Source organism: Triturus cristatus, chromosome 5_2 (assembly GCF_964204655.1).
Source record: "Triturus cristatus chromosome 5_2, aTriCri1.1, whole genome shotgun sequence".
In the NCBI taxonomy this organism is placed as follows: domain Eukaryota; kingdom Metazoa; phylum Chordata; class Amphibia; order Caudata; family Salamandridae; genus Triturus; species Triturus cristatus.
In genome coordinates, this window is record NC_140588.1 from 756,475,909 (window position 1) to 756,497,434 (window position 21,526).

Below are 21,526 nucleotides of genomic sequence, written 5' to 3' on the forward strand. Positions count from 1 at the left end.
GATGCTAAGAACTGCAGCCTCCCACACTCACGCATGCGGGTGCACTTGCTAGCTGGGCTTTTCCCAATGCCCATTGTTAGTGTCATCAGTCCTTAAGTTGAAAGCCGTAAAGCAACCGGGAACACAGTTGGGAAATCACCACAGCTTTGACTACGGGTACAAAACGGAGACACGCATGCGTAAAGAGCGCAGGGTGGCTCAGGGATAATGCGTGCGCCAAGCGTTGCCGTGCAGCCGTACTGACGTGGAGAGAGCAAGGAACGTCACAAAAGAAGATTCCTAGATCGCGACAAGAGGACTCTGATAGAAATCGGCAAGATCCCCCAGCTGAAGGTAAGCGGGCGTGTGCATCGTTTGACTCGTGCAACGTTTAAATAATGCATTACAACAGTTGAAAATGCCATTGAAGACTCACCGGTAGTTGATCAATGGCAAACCATAGTCCAAATTGACTAAAACGAACCGCTCTTGCTGCCGGTGCTAAGGCTATTGTGCCAAAGCTCTGCTAACAACCTGTAGCACACGTAGAACTGGGGACGAACAGACATGCGACAACTGCTAGAATCCAAGTCTGATTTTCCACAGCGAGGTCCTCTTCAGCAAGGCAAAATTCACACACTTTGAATAATCGTGCAGATCATCTATGTAGTAAACCCCGGTAGGCAGGTTGTCCACAGGTCAACAGGAATAAATCCACGAAGAAACACAGCAGGATCTGGCACTTCCAGGTTGGGGCCGACGGATCTTGAGGGCACTGGTAGGGCTCAGGGCTGCCAGATTAATGTTTGACACTCCGCGCTCAGGTTCAATTGGAAGTCCTTCATCAAGAATTTACTCCATGCTTGATATTTCAGTAGAATGTGTTTCCCTTATTCTTAGCTTCCACCATCAAGTTCTTAGACGCAGGTTCTTTTAAAAATTGTCGCCAAAATATGTGGTAAAGTAGAAGGATGCTTCGTAGTTCATGTAAGTATTATGTAGGTTTATTCAGGATAAGTTGTTATGATGTAAAGTAGAGCCCTACCAAGAGCAGCCTTTCTGCTACTCAACCCATCCTACAACTGACACTCTCCACATCCAGACATCCTCACATTCCATTACATCACCATGCACACCAACATTCCACAGCACATTCACACCGGCTGAGCAGCAGGTATAACACCATCTTTAGGGGACAAACTTACCTTGCCTTCATCCTTAAGAGATCGCCCATCCCCTAAACCAGAAGCGAATAGTCTGGGTGTAACTCTGGTTAAAACTCTTACTTTGGCACTACAAATGAAAAACGCTGCAGCAATGCTCTTTGGCCTTCTCAGAGCATTGAGGAAAATGATCAAATGGCTTCCTAAAGAGGTATGAAGAATAGTAGAACAGGGACTCATACTAACACACCTGGATTATGGCAATTCTCTGTTTTGAAGCAGTCCACTTTCAGTGATTAGCAAGCTGCAGGTCATACAGAATGCAGCGACACAGATGTTATTAGGTGTCCCGAGGTTCCAGTCAGCTTGCCCACCACCTGCCACTCTGCACTTGCTGAAAATAAACAAAATAATTCCTCATTGCTCATCGTGCCAAACATAAAGCAGGTGCACAGATTCTTCATTACTTCATAAACCCCACAACAGGGAACTCAGGTCAACTAAGTTAGGCCTTCTCACACTTCGAAGAATTAAGAGGGACAGTGGTGGCAGCCGTTCATTTTCATACCTTGCCCCAAAACTATGGAACTCTCTGCCCATTAGTCTGAGACTTAATGACAATCTGTAAAGCTTTAGAAAGCAACTGAAAACCTACTTGTTTGCTTAGCTGATCAGGCCTCCAGCAGGGATAGCTAGCACTGGGAAGCCCGATTCGGGTAGCTATGCACTCAATAAATGCTGTAAGAATAATAATAATAATAATGTGTGGATTGGGCTGTGGATCCACCTGAGGAATGTGTAATAACTTCAAGAATCCATATTTGGTACTCAGGCTACTTTTTGACCATATGGGCAACAAGGATGGTGGGTCGGGCATTGGCTATTTCTGAAAACCCAGCAAGTACATCAGGCTTTATCGTTCCCTGCCAAAGCATAATGACATCCCCCAGAATTTGAGAGCCTTGCAATTCGGCAAGAAGAACTTTCCTGGCCACCCGCATGGAGGGGGCAAAGGGGTCCTCTAAAGAACTGTTTAGGATCTAAAGGAATTTACAGCCCCTAGTGTAACCAACTCCTCTTGTCCTTCCACTCAGGAATTCTGCGATAAGCTAGCGAGTCATTTTAAAAATAAAATAGACAGTATTTATGACTCCTTTGAGCCATTACCAGAAAACTGGGAAGAAAGTCAGAACACTGAGTTCTTCGCCGGAGTGACTGGAGGCGTTCGCAACCATCACCAGGGAACAGGTGTTACCATTATTGAAAGGCTTGAAGTCAGGCTCTCCGTCTGATATAGCCCCCCCGTATGTGCTGTTGGACTTCGCCACAGAGCTTGTATACCCAATAACGGAAGTCTGTAATCTGTCACTAGCGACATCCTCTTTTCCGGCCAGTTGGAAGAAGGCTTTTATTAAACCTTTGCCTAAGAAACCATCGTTGGACTGTGCCGATCTGCAGAATTATAGACCCATCTCGCTCCTCCCAGGATGCTCCAAAATCATGGAGACGCTGATAAACCGCCAACTGTCGGATCATCTGGATCAGCACAGCCTGTTAGATCCCTCCCAGTTGGGCTTCCGGGCCGGTTATAGCACGGAGGCCGCACTGGTGGAGGTAACAGATACCATCAGGCTTTTACTGGATGGGGGGACTCCGACTGTGCTGGTCCTACTTGATCTGTCGGCGGCCTTTGACACCATCGCTCACAGAATTCTTTTGAATAGACTGCGGGAGATAGGTGTCATTGGAGGGGCATGGGAGTGGGTGCGGAGTTTTCTATCAGACAGATCCCAGTGTGTACAGATAGACACTTTTGCCTCTCAGACCGCAGTGGTGGAGAAGGGGGTGCCGCAGGGATTCTATTTTGAGCCCCACATTGTATAACAACTATGTGGCCTCGTTGGCTACCACTATAGAATCCTGTGGTTTCCAAACCATCTCCTATGCGGACGACACTCAGGTGTTAATCACCATAGAAAAGGACCACTTGCTGACCAGAGAGAGATTTAAGAGCTGCATGATTAAAATCTCCAGTTGGATGAAAAACAACTATCTCCAACTTAATTCCAACAAGACGGAGATTCTACTGTTTGGTAGGGCAGAGGAACTATGGACGGATGAATGGTGGCCAGAAGCATTAGGCTCTCCCCCCTCCCCTAAAAAATGGGCAAAAAACCTGGGTGTGACTATAGATAACAATCTATCCATGAAACAACATGTTAAAACTTTAACAGGGAAATGTTTTTGCACTCTAAAGAAGATTTTCTCGTGGGTTCCTCTCTCTGCTAGAAGGGTTCTGATCCAGTCACCGCTAGTCAGTAGACTGGATTATGGGAATGCTCTCCTGGTAGGAGTGAGGGAGGATCTATTGTCAAGGCTACAAGTTGTACAAAACACGGCGGCCCGTTTTGCTCTGAATAAACCGCCACTCACGCCATCTGCCCTGCTTTTGAGAGACTTACATTGGCTGCCGATCAGAAAGAGGGCTCTTTTTAAACTTCTCTGCCTAGCCTTCAAGGCACGGGTCGGACAGGGTCCGGCATATCTTACAAATAAGCTGGTTTGGTACTCTCCGGCCCGTTGCCTAAGATCTAGCGGCCAAAAACTCCTCCAAACGCCAAGAATCAGGAAAGTGAAGATGGGTGGGCGTGCTTTCTCCTATCTGGCACCCAAGCATTGGAATCTGTTGCCTCTAGATCTGCGCTCCTGCACAGATCTAACCATCTTTAAGAAGCATTTAAAGACCTGGCTATTTAACTGAGCTGCCGGGGCCGTCGAAGCCTGCCTCCACAGGCACCGAGAGATCCCTTGGGGAATGATTCGTGCGCAATATAAATATAATAATAATAATAATGTGGTTTATAATGCCCTCATTTCTAACCGATTTGCCACCCTTGAAGGAGTCGACTGACTCTTCAATACCGGGGATGTTGACTATATTGTCCCGACTGTTGAAACTAGCACTGAGGGCAGTTTGAACAAGCAGTGGCAGGAGCGTGGGGGGCGGGCGAATAGTTTTCTCACCACGATTGTTGGTGACGGATACAAGGTGACCACCTCTAGTCTGCACTTTGCCAAGCATTGGAGCCCTTATTGATTCACCTACCCAAGGAGGAGATGAGATTCAATTCCAGCCCAGTCTGTAGTAGACCGCTGGCTCCAGCTTACCTGGCTGACCCTTTGATTAAATCCCCCAGTACACCCTGCCCCAGTCAGACCGGTAGTAGAGGGTGAAACTCAGAAGTGCATTGTCTACAGAACCCAGTTTATTCCTGCTAGACTAAAGGAGATTATTCATCTTCTTAAGGGAGAGGAGAAGGGCATTGGCAGAACTGAAGCTTAATGATGCCTCATGATTCTTTTTGTTTGATGTTCCTTTATGATTGTGAATTGCGTTTATGTTAGAATGTATGGATATTAAAAGTATTCACTAATGTAACAGTGTTTCTTGTCTACTCTTTACAGACTTTGGCCCTCCTTACAAGTTGTGGGGAGCACCAACCTTTATCACCTGCTGTGAATTCTGTGAACATGTTTTAGGTGGGTATGAATGAGTAGTGGAGCAGCTGCGCCTTGAGGTGACATGGGTTGGTAAAGAAGGGATCCTCTGCCATTTTGGACAATCACAAATTCCATTAAGATGCCACACTAGTGCAACTGTCTCTTACAAGGCTGATTTGCAAATCCTTGATACAGCCTTCAATTAGCCCTCTCAGATTCTGTGGCCATGGCTCGGGCATACTGAACAGAATGCCATTCTCTTCTCTGGTGAAAGTGATAAAACACTGCTGAACATGCCTGCTTCTGTTGCTATATGACCTGCTTCCTCAGTGTGTCTCTAATCTCGCTTAAGCTTTTACAAACTTCCCTGGTTTGATTCAGAAGGACAGTTTCTGAAGCCTCCATTTCTCCCAGCCTTAAATGTTTGTCAAAGTTTGTTGGCGAACAATAGATTTCTCAGAATGTGGTGTGGCACTTTTTGGAAGCTCAGGTCTGAGAGGAGCAGATGGTGTTTGTAGCTGCCTCACCTTCTATGCCCCATTCCTTATGCTCTGAAGAGTCATCAAAAACAGAGGACCATCTTAAACCTCAGAAGTCAATTGCCTTGACTCCATAGAAGCACCCATTTCAAGATGTGATTCCTGCACTGTATCTGAAGAAGATACTGTTTGCAAAGAGGAGGGAAAGTTACCATAGTAGTTGTAGTAGCTCCAGTACTTGTGGTAGGAATTGTAGTGGTAGTAGTTGTCAAGGAGGGGAGCGGTTACACTGAGGTGACTGTAGATTTCTGGTAGAACGTTTGGCAAGTGTAGCACGGCTACTTGAAGTTGCACCCTGGAGCCCCTCCTCCTTCTCTAAAATTTCCCCCGATATTTCAGCTTTTCAAATGTTATTATTGCCAAACTAACACACTTTACTACATTTTGCTAACTATTTTGTTACATTATAAACAAAATTGCATTACAATAGTGTACACTCAAATCCCATAGGAAAAGGCAGATAACCTCGTATATAATACTTATATGCATATTAATTTAACAATTGCATCCTATACATTTATCTAGAGGTACATCTTCAAAAAATATAAACCTTTTATTTGAATAAAAAAAATTATAAACAATTGTGAAGACCGCATTCGTCACAAAACATTAAAATGCATGGCCTTTTAAATTCATATATGATATTTTATGCATAGCCCATATAATGTGAAGCCATGTGAAACGATTTCCATAGCATTATAAGATGCATGGGTTTTAAAATGTGGCTTTATAAGTTATTTGTTAGTTAGTTTTACATTTAAAAAAATGTACATTTATTGTACCTTACCAGACTCCTTTGCTCCCCCAACCTCTGCGGCTCGTGCAATGCCCTCAAGGAGGCTGAGGTTAATAAATGAACGCACTGCCAGTCCCAGTGCTCCAAACTGGTGTTTGGAAAGGAGGTCTCTTCCCTTACTCTCAGATCATTAAATCACTTCTTCCAATCCCCCACTGACTTTGGCTTGGTGGAAACTGCAGCCTTGCATTAATATTTTGGCACTGGCTTGTCCTTACTTTTCATAGGGGTTGGCTTTCACCATGAGGCATGGGTCATCTTTACATTTCTTTGATGAACCAGACGCTCCCTCTTAAAAATATGTGTGCTTCCTTATTCTTTTGAAGACAAGGTGTGACGATGCTGCACACATTTTGATCCATAAAGGCTCCTAGTAAGTACATGGTTGTGGGTGAACAAGCAAATTTCCCCCTTGAAAAGCAATGAGCTCAAGGCTGACAGTTCATTACTCCACACTAGGATGCAGGGGGTGGGACTTAAGCTTCTAAATGGCCAATCACTGGTGTCATATGACCAAACTTCCTTTGCGAGGCTCACAAAAATAATGTTTTTCCTCTTGATCATGTAATTTTGCTGAATTTTTATAATTTGAACATGTGTGGTAATTTAATATGTGGCTGCAAATTCCTGTTACGCTAAAATCGGATATGCTTAAACAGGATGTGATCCCACTCCTGGTAAACCCGATGCCACGGGACCCAGAAATAAATGATCCCATCTCCCAGGTCCAGATTTAAAGACATGGTGGTTACCACATACAGTAATAAAATAACTCATAATGAGGACCTATGTGTTCTTGTGAGGGTGTCAGTGTTGCTTTCTACTTTTGTTGATTAAATAGTTTTTACTTTGGAGTATGAGTTTTCTCTGACAATACAGGGCTTGCTTTCTTTTCTCTGTTTGTAAGTCCTTTTGCTTTATTTGTTTCTAATCCTTATGATAGTTGTCAGTATGGTCTAATGTACTGTTTATATATTGCCTTCATATAGTGTATATTTAACTTTATATGCTGTATTGGGAGACAAAGGAAGCTATCAATCTGCTTAGGCATCTCAGCACTTTCATTTTTCAGTTGACTTTATGCATTCTTGTTTCCTGGTTATGGGCATAATGGCCTCCTACTATATTTTCTACATAACCTGTTAGGGATTCTGTTAGAGGATTATAATGCTTATTTTTGCTATCTTCGTACACTTTTTTTATTCCATTTGTATCTGCAGTTTAAAACATCGATTTTTTAAATTACACTTATTTATATTGTATTATGCAGGTCTTTAGATTCACTTAGTATTGTATCAAATGGATAATTTGTGTACAGTTATGAGGAAAGACAATGGGTTATATCATCTAGTAAAAAGACATGGAATATTTTCTCACTTAGCCAAAAAGAAATGTCAAATTGTGTTGTTACAAGAAACATCTATCTGATGATCCTATTAACAAATTAAAGAGAACCTGGGTTGGTAATACAACCCTCTCCAGCTGTTAAGAATAAAAATGTTGTGGTAATCCAGTCTCATAAATCCTTGAAACTGAAAATGACTCCCTAATTTAATGTATAGTCTCTAGTTTCTTCAAGGAAGAAATAGTGGTCCCACTATTAAAATAAACTGGTGCTGATCCACACATGTTGAGTATATGATCTGCAATTTCTTTTTGCTAACGACAATTCAGACTCCAAAATGTTCTTCCAAAATACAATGTTATTTATCCATGACTGGATGAAGAGCAATCAACTTAAACTAAACTCTGATACAACTGAGATTGAACTGACTGGAGGCACACAAAACTTATGAAACTCCAATTTCTGGCCAGTTGAAATGGGTACCCTCCTCAGCCAAAGAACTCTGAAAAGAGTCTTGGAGTTCTTGTTGACAAAAAACATTGTATGAAGCCTCAAGTAGTATCCTGTTTTCTCCAGTTCGGGATGATTCGGAAAATTGGTAGATTTCTCAACCTGAAGCCCTCATTCAGGTTGTCCTCGCATTAGTTATCTCATGCATAGACTATGTGAATTCTATGTAAGGACCGGAGGCTAGGATTATGCTTTTCTCTTTCCATTTTATTGCTCAGCAGCCTTAACAATAAACAACAAAGACAACAAATCCCATGAGTCTTTTCACAAAACAAGTGACCATAAAGGCAGTCCCATATAAACAGAATCAGGGAACAGCACTTCCTCTTTCTTCGCTGCTCAGCAGCCAGATAAGTGCCTTTCCTTGATTCTGTTTATGTGTAGGGCATAGTTTGGGCTTTGTGGTGATAAAAAGTATATTTGATGGTCTACTTACACTGTGTTGGATGTGATTGGGCCGGTGTTCGACCGTAGGGTCTGCATGTCGGCCGGGGTAAAATTGGTGCGATCCGGAGTGTCTTCCGGGAGCTCTAATCTCAGTCAGATTCCTCAGCCATATCGGCTTGTGCAAATGAGCTCGTTCGACACACTGTCTGTTCCGGGCTGGTTTTGGCTGATCCGCACCCTGTGAGATTTCCGCATTCTGTGGACCTGACGTGCGGCTCTCGGCCAGCGTGGTTCTCCGCTCACCCCGATAAGAGGGCGTGGCGCGCGTGCTAGCCAAAGGAGAGAGGAGACGCTCCCCATCTTATTTGACATTCCTCGGCTCTGGCAGGCGTATGATAGTTTCCTGCTGTGCGGACTGTCAGTTTCCTCGTGCCCGAGAGCTTCACGGTCATTTAGGGCTTGGCAGGTCTTATCATCTGTGACTCACTCCAGCAGGGCGGTTTTCCCCATGGAGCTTCTTGTTCAGGTCGACTGTTAATAACAAACATTGGCACAACCAATTATTATCAGGGAATGTTTTCAGGTTGTCCCGGTGCTCTAGTGCCTTTGTCTACCACATTGGCCATTCTTTTTCACAAGTTTAGATCATTGCAGGTGAATTTAATACCTGGGAGCCGGAGGAGGAATACCAGTCACTTTTCCCCATTCACTTGGGGCTAGTGGATGCAATAGATGCCTCACTGGAAAGGGCAGTTTCATCAGCCCTTGAACCCCTGAGCCGTCATATCATCAAACTTACGGTCCGGCGCAGGGTGGTTTCCTCTACTGAGGGTGAGTGGTCTGAGGCCATTCCTCCCAATACTAGGGAACCATTTAAGGGTAAGGGCAACGGTAAAGCCCCGGGTAAGGCTAACAAGGGTTCCACCTTGTCTGACGGCTTTGAGAGGTTGCGCCAGGCTTTCCTTAAGAGACGCCTGGATAGTCTAGAACAGCCTGAGGATTCTCAACCGGAGGGAACCCCCGATGACGATTCCTGTCCCCCCGCTTGGGCAGATGGAGATACCGGGGACGACTCAGACGCCCCTAAAAGGGAGTCAGATGAGGAACCTTCATTGGCAAGTTCATTAAGGACCCTAAATAGGATCTGGACCAATCCTGGCGTTCCTGCCAGGATAAGTTCTTAGATATTTTGGGCCCGCTTACCAAGATCATGGATATGGCGGAGGATGCCAAAGAGATAGGGAGAATGATAGATCCTGTGATCCTCTCGGGCTGGGCGCAGAGAGCTCTGTTTTCTTGGCCACGCCAATTGAGCATTATCGACTGAGCGGTTTTCAGCCAACAGATCTTTGGAGGGACCGTAAGAGGTAGGGGCGCTCCTCTGGCCGTCCTTATTCCAAGAACCCACATAAGTTCCAGACCAAAAGATACATGCAGTGGCAGGACCAGAAGTAGTTTGGGGGGTTCTACCCCTCAAGAGGACACGGCAAAGGTCATGGGGGGAAAGGTTACCCCCGAGGAGTAAACAACGCACCTAGTGGACCCATCGGTAAGGTCCATCTCTTTTTTCCTACCAGAGGTGGGGGGAAGGTTGCAATGGTTTTGTCCCAACTGGGCAAAAATCACAGGGGACGCTTGGGTGTTGCAAACAGTGGGGGCTTCCGCATCGAGTATCATGGGGTTTCCCAGCAACTCTCTGGTCCCAGGCAACTACGTTTTTCTCACGAGGGCTCCCAGATAGTAGACACGGAGGTGCGCGAACTCCTAAACAAAAAGGCCATTGTTCAAACTTCCCTTCATCCCCACGGGTTCTTGAGCAATATCTTCCTTGTCGAAAAGAAAGACAAGGGGTTCAGGCCGGTGATCAATCTCTGAGACTTCAATCAATGGGTGGTGTACTGCCATTTCAAGATGGAGGGCATCCATCTTTTCAGATATGTTTTACTCCCTAACGACTGGCTTGTGCGGCTTGACCTAAAGGATGCCTACCTTACCATACCCATCTTTCCGACCCACTGATGGGGTCTACAATTCCAGTGGGGCAGCCTCATCTACGAGTTTACGTGTCTGCCGTTCGGGCTATCAGCAGCTCCTTGGTGTCTTACCAAGGTATTGCGACCGGCCATGGAATGGCTTCAAGCATGAGGGGCTTGTCTGATCATGTACCTGGACGACATCTTTTTGATGCACCAGGAGAAGCACACCCTGATCACGCAACTCAGAATGGCCCAGAATCTTCTGCAGAGCCCGGGGATCGTCTTGAACAATCAGAAATCAGTTTATATTCCAGGCCAACAAATGTCTTTTTTGGGTTTCGAGGTCGATACAGTCCGGCAGTGTTGCCGCTTACCCCAACAGAAGATGTGTTTTGTTTGATACGCAGGGAATTACGCCTGACCCTAGATAGAGAGTAATTCTCGTTACGTCATCTAGCCCGGATTGTTGGGCTTCTCTCCTCCTCGATACAAGCGATCTTCCCGGGCCCATTGCACTATCCGGCTTTATAACGCTTCAACTGCATCGCGGTCTCTCGTATTCGCAGGAGGTCTCCCTCTCGCAAGAGGCACGCGCGGAACTTCTTTGGTGGCTTGAACACATGCAGGCCAGGAATAGGAGGGCCATTTTCGGATCAGCTCTGGACTTGGTGATCGAGTCAGACGCCAGTCGTCTAGGTTGGGGTGCCCGCTGTGGAGACATTACTACAGGCAGGCATTGGTCCGAGCACGAGCAATCATTACACATCAATTGTTCAGAGCTCCTGGCCGGATCCTTCGCGATTCGCAGCTTAGTGGTGCACCATCCTACTCAAGATGGACAATATCTCAGCGGTGAGATATATCAATCGTCTAGGGGGCACTCGTTCCAAGCTTGAAGACATTGAGGGAACGGTGGGAACAGGACATAGGCACACAAGAGGAAGAGGACTGGACAGAGACAAAAATGGCACCAAGAACGCTAGCAATCTCCATACAATTAAGACCTCCACTGAATCTATTACAGCCCTACACCACTACACAAGATTAACCAGAGTCTCGATCCCCATTGCCTACAGTGCAAACGGCCATGGGCACGTTCTTTCACACTATCTGGGAATGTCCAATAATACAAAACTACTGGCACAACATAAGCGCTATCCTGAGGCATGTTGTGGGCAGGTCAATTGCACCGGAGCCCAAACTGATGTTACTGGGATTAATGAACGAGAGGGGCGGCTTCTGATTGCCATGAGCATTTTTGTTGCCAAAAGGGACATTGCACGGCATTAAGAATGGCCATTTGAAGAATGATGGCAGCAAGTTCGCAGATGGGAAGGGGTACCCAAGAGACCCTTTCCCCTTTGAGAATGGTTGGCAATATATTTTTTAGGAGTACCACTGCCTACTCTTAAAAAATAAAACTTCAAAGTTTCATTATTTTCTTTTTAAATGCACCCCGTTTTCCTTTAAGAAAAACAGGCTGTGTTAAAAAAAAAAAAAGATTACTTTAAGTAAAAGCAATTGCAGATAGGGGTGTTTGCTGACCCCAGCAGACCACCATCCCTATGATGGCAGCGAATAGTAGTGGGTCGAAAATTGCGACCTACCTCGTGAATATTCAGGAGGTAGGTCTATTTGTGACACTACGAATTGCTAATGAAACTCAAATGAGTTTCATACATTAGGAATAGCAATTTCCTAATTGTGATTCTCAAAAAATTGCAATTAGGAAATCGCTATTTTGACCTTCGTACATCGAGCCCTAATTTACTAGGAGTCCATTAAGCAGCAAGGCATAATTATTGTTGAAGCAATGTTAAGCCAAGCCAAACTAAAAACGGTCTACTAGAAAAGAACAATGTAAGAGAAAGGAGCAAATAAAACAACTTTTGTAAACTAGGAAAAACATTTGTGATAATGCGCACCTTTGCTTGTTCAAAATGTTTCAAGACAGAAATCAAGTAAAAAAGAAAGCTTTTTTCATTTCTGTTTGAGTATCTACTTTGTGAGTGAAATATTGGGACACGATTATCTGTTCTTTCGTTAATTTGAAAAAGAGGGGGGGGGGGAATCACAGGTTTTACAGGCCATGTCCAACAAAAAAATATAGAAAAATACATATTTCAACTTTAGTTATATAATGACCAACCTTAATCTGTTTTAACTGCTTCCTTTTCGTTGTGGTCTTAAGTTTTACTTACATGGGATATTCAATTCAAGTATCCATGTTAAAATACAGATTTCAAAAACACACCTAAAAACTAGACCATAAAAACATGTAATGAGCTGTTCATTCCAAAATCCAATAAACCCACTAAATGAAACTCATGTTTTAACTTCAATATTAGCATTATTATGGCAAATGACAGATGGTGAGATAAGCTGTATGTCCACATTTTTGCAGGCAGATATTTTACTATGGTCATTAATATACAAGCTACATTTCAAGTAGCTATTTTCATCAATGCCTTGCTGGTACCCTTCCAATGTAATTCCTACATTATTTAAGGTGTTCCTTAGTACCTTACCACAGTATCTCTATGTCGAATGCACTCCGAGTTATTGTGTAAAATAATAATATAAAAATATCGTCACTCACCTAATGTTTAGGTATGTCAACATCTGCAGGTTTCTAATACCTTCTGGGATGCATTTGATGCAGTTATGATACAGGTTTAAGGTCTCAAGTGGTGCAAACAAGCAAACGTCAGCAGGGATTTCAATAAATCTGTTTTTTGAGAGATCTGGAAGAGACAGCAAAACATGTTTTACTTTTGATTCTTAATGACAAATATGTACATGCGTTCAAGTCAATTATAGCCAGATTAAAAAATCTGTAACAATTCATACCTTGTGTGGTCAATGATAACATTACCTTGGCTATAAAAATTAAAATTTTTGCCACAGTTTTCACAGATGGAGTAAATTCACAGATGGAGTAATAGTAAGTTTCAAGACTCTGGAGTTCCAGACTCAAACAAGAAATGATTATCTTGTACATCATGTAGTGTAGGTTTCAAACTTACAAGTTACCCACCATAATGGTCACTGTACTCTTGTTACTTCTACATCCCCAACCATTCTGCCATCTACATTCTTTTACTAGTGTTATAGGATAGTAAACAATATTGGAACCATATGGTTTCGGCAAACATTGCTTATCAGCAAGGACTCTCTAAACTGACTCTAGTCCAAACTACTTGAATATGTAATCTTGCAGGTTCAAAGTGGATGGAATTAGTACGAGAAGGTTTTCACAGAGACATGTGCAGGTATATGTATAGCAGGAATAGACCTGAAAACAATGGCGTGCTCTACAAAAGGGAGGGAGTACGTAGAAACAAGGCGAGCCAGGTGAAGAAGGCTTCAGAGGGCAGCCGAGTCAGGGTGTAAAAGACTGTGGGTTGAGCCACATCAAAGCAGACAGGTGGGTAAGGGATGTGGTAGAGCAAGGAGATACCAGGAGGGGTCCAGTGTATCAACACAGGGGCTGGAGGATAGCCAGGCAGATTCAATGAGTTTTCGTCAGACAAGTTTGCTAACTGAGGGGCTCTCAAAAGTGATATTTCATTATGAAGAGCATATCCCCATAGCAAATGAGGCACTGGAAATATCCTTTCCTGGAGATAGGTAGATCACAGTTTATGGAGTTGGCAAGAGAAAAAGGTCTATGGACCTCATCATATGAATGCATCAGTAATTCAATAAGCAGTATCATCTTCTTGTGACAAAAATCAAACTAACTGCTGGCTACGACATTTCCATCCATCAAATTAGGACACCAGTAAGTTAGAGCTGCTGGTACCGAAAATGATTAGCATATCAATAGAGAACATGGTTCAAACAGGTGGGATGAGACAAGGGCCCTCACAGACCAGTTCTTGATGCCTTAGTAACATGATGTGTTTAGCTAGAAAGGTGTGCCCAGCACATTGTACAAGACAAGCGTTTTTAAGCATTTGGATTAAGAAAGAAATGAGAAAATGTAGCACTACTTAACAGTACTAAGGGTGTTTGTGCTTCCCCTCTAAAACATGTGCATTGAATTGGAATTCCCTTTGACCTATTTAACTTCTGATAGTTTCTAAATCCACCTACGGCATGGAAGAATAAATTAAATATGTGGGCTGCCGTATGCATTTACAACACTCAAAAATATGACAAAAAGAACAAGTTACCCAACTTCGGTAATGCTTTTTCTTGTGGATACCTTATTTAACCACAGATTCCTCAAACTCAAGCTCAGTCACCACGCATTGAGGTGTAGACTGCACATTCCCAGGTGCAGGACCCTAATCTGCCCTGCTGCTGCAACTGAAGATTTTCCAAGGTGCCGGTCTGATCATAAGTTCAGGCCCAGATGTTTCAGGTACCACACTCTCCTGGCCCAATCCGGAGCCACTAGGATGGCTTGGGCCCAGGAATTCTCGATCTTCTTATGAACTCCGGGCAGGAGAGGTAGAGATGAGAGGGCACAGAGCAGTCCTTAGCTCCACTCTAGTTGCAATTCATCTCCAAGAGAGAGCAGTCTTGGGAACTTCAGCACGTAAAAGTGTTGACAGTGCACGTTCTCGGTGACTAAACCATAGAGCCATGGCTCTCCCCATTCCTAGAAGATTCCCTACACCAGCTCCAAGTGTAAGTGCCATTCATGATCTACTAGGCGTTTGAGTTTGTCCACCCTGGCATTTAAAGAGCCAGACAGGTGGTTCACAATCAGGAAAATGCCCTGAGGGCTAAGCCACTTTCAGAGAGTCCTGGCACAAGACCCCACCCCTTTTCTGCTTGTTTCAGTACTACATGGTAGTGTTGTACTTGAGAACCTAAACTAGGCTTCCAGTGATGATTTGCAGGAAGGCTTTCAAAGCTAAGCAAATGGCACCCAATATCAATAGATTGATGGAGGCAGGTCTACGCCAAATACCGGAGTCCACTGATATCTATCTCCCCCAGGTGGCCTCCCCAACTCAGCAGCAACACATTAGTCACCATCTTCAAGTCTGGGTGGGTTAGGGAGACAGTTCTGCCACCGGTCTAATTATAGTTAAGCAGCCACCACAGCAGGTTTTGTGCTTACTCTTCCGAAACCTGGATGGAATCCAACAGGTTTCTTTAGTCCACATGAGTCAGGAGACGAATACGTTTCAGAGACACTCTCTCAGAGACCCAGGAATGAGGCTGAAACAGAGATCATAGCCTGAATGTATTATACTTGATCACACCACAAGGAAATGCTCAAAACTGCACCATCTCCAGAGTGGATCAGATAAACAGGAGCCTCTGCGAAGGACACAGGTGTGCCTCCCCAACTCAGCAGCAACACATTAGTCACCATCTTCAAGTCTGGGTGGGTTAGGGAGACAGTTCTGCCACCGGTCTAATTATAGTTAAGCAGCCACCACAGCAGGTTTTGTGCTTACTCTTCCGAAACCTGGATGGAATCCAACAGGTTTCTTTAGTCCACATGAGTCAGGAGACGAATACGTTTCAGAGACACTCTCTCAGAGACCCAGGAATGAGGCTGAAACAGAGATCATAGCCTGAATGTATTATACTTGATCACACCACAAGGAAATGCTCAAAACTGCACCATCTCCAGAGTGGATCAGATAAACAGGAGCCTCTGCGAAGGACACAGGTGTGCCTTTTGAACATTGATCGAAAATTACACATATGTTGAAGTGATTTGCTATCACCTGAAGGTGGTTCAGGACTGACAGTAGCAAGGCCGCCTTAAATAGCCAGTCGTCTAGGTATGGGAAGGCTGGTATAACCACCCTGAGAAGGTGTGCTGCGAGCACGCCATCACTATTGTGAACACTCGAGGGGAATTGATGAGGCCGAAGGAGAGCACAGATAACTGAGACTGCTCATGGCCAACTATAGTAACACCTGAGGGAAAGTAGTCTTCCTGCTGGTCAGGTGCTTGCATCCAGTCTCCTGGATCCAAGACAGGTGGAACATGGGCCAATATGAGTAAACTGAATTTGTCCTTTTTTCAGGAAGAAATTGAGATGGTTCGCATCTAAAATAGGATGAAGGCCTCTCTTCTCCTTCGGCACTAGAAGGTAACAGGAGTAGCATCCAGTCCCTGTTTCCAATGCCTGCGACTTCTCTATGGCTCTTTTATCCAAAAAAGCCTGAACTTCCTGTCGCAAAATGGATAAATGGTCTCCTGAAAGCTGCTCTGATTTGGGTGGGATATGCAGCAGGTCTAACAGAAATGGCAGGGCGTATCCTTGTTGAATGATTTGGGGCACTGATGTGGAGCACTCATTTGTCACATGTGGTGCTCTGCCACACTTGGAGATAAATAATTTATCCTGCCTGCTACAACTGAGAAATATGCTGCAGAGGGCAAACAGAAGCACTTGGAATCTGAAGGGAGGGAGAGGTTACTGACCCTGCCGGCCTTGATGTTGTTGATTAGATCATCAACCCCGACCTTGTAAAGGTTTCTGAGGCAGAGGGCCTTGGTACCTAGGTCTTGAAAGAGGTGAAATTGCTGGGGCCACTGCCACACATGTAAAAAAGGCCTAGGAAGCTTGTTGTGCACCAATTTGTGTTTTTTAAAGCGCCCCAGTGCCAACTCTGCCCTAATTCCAAAGAGATGAATGCATTCAAATAGCATAGCCAATAATGACGTTTGGATGGCACCTAAAAACCAGTGGCTCTCATCCACACATGGTGCTGAACCACCACGCTGATTCTAATTGCTCTGCTTAAACAGTCAGTAGTGTACACACCAGTATAGATAAAGTACTTTGTTGCAGCTTGGTCATCCTGGATGATCTGGGCTACCTTGGAGTGAACTTCTTCAGGGACGGTCAGCAAAATCTTGCTGATCATATTCTGCAATGCGTAAGAGTGTCTCCATATGAGCCATCTAGCACTGAGAGTGAAGGGTGAGACTAGCAGAAGAAAACTCTTGCTTTTGAAATGCTTCCATATGTTGGAATTCCGTGTTAGGGTTGAGTTACAGGAAATGGGTTTGGATTAAGCCTGCTTATAGAAGCCTTTCCAGAGAAGGGATTGGGTAGAGAAGGTAGAGTTTTATGGAGCAGGTCTGTGATGTCTATCCACTTGCTTATTTACAGGTGGGCAAAAGCAAGATTGGCTGAGGTGCCCATTAATGTATCAATGAGAGCTTTGTTAAAAAGGAGATGCAGCTCAGGAGATGCCCGTCCGGGACTCAGAACCTCTGTCAGCATATTGGTCTTGAGCTTAATGGATGGTAGCTGCAGCTCCAAAACTTTGAATGCATGCCAGATGACCACTGCAAAGAGGGTGATACCTCCGTTGAGTGGCCGGGAGAGAACTCAACACATTGTCAGGGTCAGGGGAGGTGTCTATGACCCTGACCTCACCAAATCCAATCACAGATTATTATAATGTTGCGCATCATCCCCCTCATCACCATTATCATCTCAGAAATTATGCCAGCTCAAAACAAGTTGTGGAGAGCTTGTAAATGATTTTCCTTAAAAGCAAGTGACCAGAGTCAGAATGATGCCGGCCTAGTTGTGGCGGATGATATGACTTTGATTGAGGTCAAGTGAGATTTGTTTTGGAGTTGGACTAAAAAATCAGTTCCTAATCCAGTGTCGTCAGTATCACAGCCAGCTTCGATGTGGCAGGACCCGGCATGGGTGTTGGCACTGTGATCTAAGTCCACTTGAGCATTGGCCCTGGTGTCAGGGCATACCCCGAAGCAGGATCAAGAGGTACAGATGGCTTAAAGGAGGGATCTGCAAATGGGAATTTGAGTGGAGACCTCCTTGGAGCCGTGATGTCTGAAGGTGTACCAGAAAGAGCAACAATGGTGCCATGTATCTGCAGCCTTGTATCCGTGAAAGACTAACTGTTGTGATGTCACAGATGCACCTGGAAAGTCTGGGTGCATTGAACAAAGTTGGCGGGAATCAGTTCCTTAGTAAGATTCCAGGACCAAGCAGCATCTTGATGTCCACATGACATTTCTGCTTAAAAATGCGGAAAGACAATGGTTGCTGCTTTGACTTTTTGCTTTTTTCTTCGACTTACCTGGGAAGAGAATCTGTTGCAAGAACGGCATTGAGAGCAGGAGCAGGTATTATGCACTTTCTGTCAGTGCTGACTTCATGGTCCCAGCTCGCCTCGAAGTTCATCCGAACGTTCATCCGTGCACAATCCTCACAAGCCTTGGAGTCATGCAACAACTCTAGACACCAGAGACAGACCTCATGGGGGATGTCATAGACATCTGTTTGTGACAGTCCCTAAAAGCCTTAAACCCTGTGGTGTTAGGCGGGGACAAGTTTGCATGCACAGTGTAGAAAAATAATCTAGTCAGAAATGAAGAAAATGTTTGGCAGCGAGCCACGGATCTACATCAAATGGCACAAAAAGAAAGGCACTGGCGTTGTTTTGCAAAGGTAGCTGAAGTAAGGACCAACGCAGGTAAGTGAAAATAACTTCTTTATTCAATAGTAAAGTTACTGCATCCTCAGCTTGCTTGTCGTGCTGGCACATCCCCTACGAAGTCAGCCTTGTCAACATTCTAAGGCAGCCTTCATCGCAGGGTTCTATGACCATACCATTGTGCGAGCATAAGGGAGGGGTGCAGGGAACATTCCAAATGGAGAGATTACAACAGTAGCACTTCTATTGGGCTTGGATTTCACTTCTAAAGCAGGATTTAGAGCTGCACAATGCCACCTGCTGGTACTCTGGAACAATACTGAAAAAAAATCCCTGGAGCCTCGGGGCTCACAAGATGACGAATCTGTGGTAGAAGTAGCCATCAAAAGTATATGTCTGCCAGGGTCACTGCTATCTTCTGGCAGCAGCTTAAAGGCACTGCAGTAACGCATGGCAAAGAAAAGTGCCTTTGGATGTAGAAAACATATTTCATATATTTATAAGTCATGCCTAAAAAGTACCTTGTAAGCCCACAAGGCAGGCTATCTAATTCATAAAAGAGTGGAACACTATATATTTAAAATGTGTGTCTTTACAGTGCCTGTAGGCCTAAAAATGATTTCACTGTGTAGTTTCATCTATATTTTCCAAAGAAAAGGACGGGATGTGGTTAAAATTTTTAATTCTGTATCAACGCCTGACAAAATGCTAGAAAAGTTACTCAATGTTATTTAACACAAATTTCAAAATTTGATTTACTGGTGAAATCATATTTTTGATAACTTGAGTGGACAATTAACTGTATAAAATGTATTTGATGTATTTTAGGCTGTTTGAGCAGGAGTAGCATATGAATCAGTGATGCCACTGACAACGAGGCAGAGGTCACAGTTGGACAGAGAACCAGGTTAAACACTGTCAAGTGGTGGAACAGCTTATTTAAATAGTGAAGTAGCTATGAAGCTGCCCTCCCTTGTAGCAGAAAGGTTATGTCATCTTGAAGCAGTGACTCCTAAGTAATTTTATAGAAAGGCAAAAGGAGGTTGAAAACATTGAGAAAATAGTTCGGATTGAGTGACATAATGAGTTGAGTTACAGGTTATTGTACAGGGTAAATCTGGCACCTCAACCACTACCACCTCAGAACATTCTTGTGCCTGGTAGCAGTACAACTGAAGAAGAAAGCCCTACTGGAAGACGACTCCTGACTCTGGCTGGAAGAGGTACGTTAATCAAGGACTGCTCCTTCTGGCACCCAGGGAGAGGAACTGATTTTCAAGGGTCAAGTGGTAGGCTACCGGATGCCTACTTAAGAGACACAAAAGTAAGTAAGACTCATGACTTCAAGAGGGCGCAGCTTACTACAGAGTCCTCTGCAGGAGACTTGGCTGGAGAGACGCCCGATACCTAAAACGATTACCTCACGAGCTAAAGTCTGCAGGGCTGACCAGAAGGAACTTCCTCTACAGTTGGTGAAAGCTGGAACTTGGTCACAGGGTTGGACCTTTTTCAGCTAGAAGATTCTTACTTCCATTTCAGAGACTTGGTGTAACCAACCTCCACAAAATCACAGTCATCCTGAAATCAAGCCTAGGTCATAGTCAACTGCAAATGATGCTTTTGCTTGCCGCTTTTTGCCTTACAATTTAAAAAAATGAATATCTCCAATTTTTATCCAGTTTCGATGTTAGTGGTGTTTTTTTGTTCATACATTTTTTCTCTATTTTCTAAATCGGAAGCGTACAGGGAGCGTACAGGGTGGGTAGTGTGCTTGTGCATGGTGGGTAGTGTGCTTGTGCATGGTGTGCGGTGTATTAGTATTAGAGTAAGGAATGTTTGAATGAGCACAGTGAACAGCTAGTAGTCAAAATATCATGCAGGCATCTTATTATCCAAGTGTAATCAGAAGGTGCATCACATATTCGCACACAACGAGGAGAGTAAATATATGAATGTAAGCCATCTGGCTCCTATGATGGGGACATACGTGGCAACGAAGATTATCCAGGCCTCATGGAACAAAATGAAAGGGCTTGCTGGGATCAAAGGTCACACACTGTGAAAACATGGGAGCGATATCCCTAAATTACTAACAAAGAAGAATAAATACACCAACAAATGACCCAGAGGTCAATGGCATTACCTACTGTACTAATGCTTATCAAGGACAAAATCATAAAATAGACTTGGTAATTGACACCTGGTTAATTCAATTTAACACTAACTGGTTTTACAAATAATGGACTATGTCTAAATAGAACTAAAGAAGGGGACAACTAATAAGTGAATGTGACAATTATTGTGTAAAGAAAATAAAACAAACGAAAAGAATTAATAATATTTCCCCAAGGCCAAGGTTGCAGTAGAATAGAAGGGTTGACATATTGAAAATAAGATGAAGTAGGGCTAGGGATGCCTCACGCAGTCTATTATTTATAAACTGAATTAAATATCTGCAATTTGATCATTGAAGGTTCTACTTATTTTGCACAAGCTGAAATCAAAGCAGATTATTAAATATGCTTTCTGCTATATTCTACTGATTGTCTGACTGTAGACAAACAAGTTTCCTCACCACGGCTAGATGTAGAATAGCGACTGCTGTTACACTAATAGTCATTACAATGACATTCATAATTCTTTTAGTTGGTATTAGTATTACCCCAGAGATAGAAACACTGAGATCCACACCCGCACTTACATCACCTATACATACAAAAGATGAGAGAAAATTAAAAAAAACTTGATTTATAGATGCTTAGAATGGACACTTAACATCCAATGTTTATTCTAGATAAGGATTTTTAAGTCCATGCACATTTACCTGTTTTAGCTACTGAGGATGTAACATGCCATCATATTCCCATACCATATGCAGTTACATGTAGTATATTGCTTGTCTTATTTTAGGGACAGAATTGTTTTGAATA

General features: G+C 43.8%; 1 protein-coding gene across 3 annotated transcripts in view; it reads right to left on the minus strand.

Moving 5' to 3' along the window:
- LRCH2 (leucine rich repeats and calponin homology domain containing 2) overlaps positions 1-21,526 on the minus strand; it is a 1,103,616-nt gene that overhangs the window by 884,997 nt on the left and 197,093 nt on the right. For all 3 annotated transcript variants that reach the window (XM_085607858.1, XM_085607859.1, XM_085607857.1), the window contains exon 2: positions 12,796-12,940. In XM_085607858.1, coding sequence (XP_085463984.1) covers positions 12,796-12,940 — 145 coding nt within the window. The remainder of the gene's footprint in view (positions 1-12,795; positions 12,941-21,526) is intronic.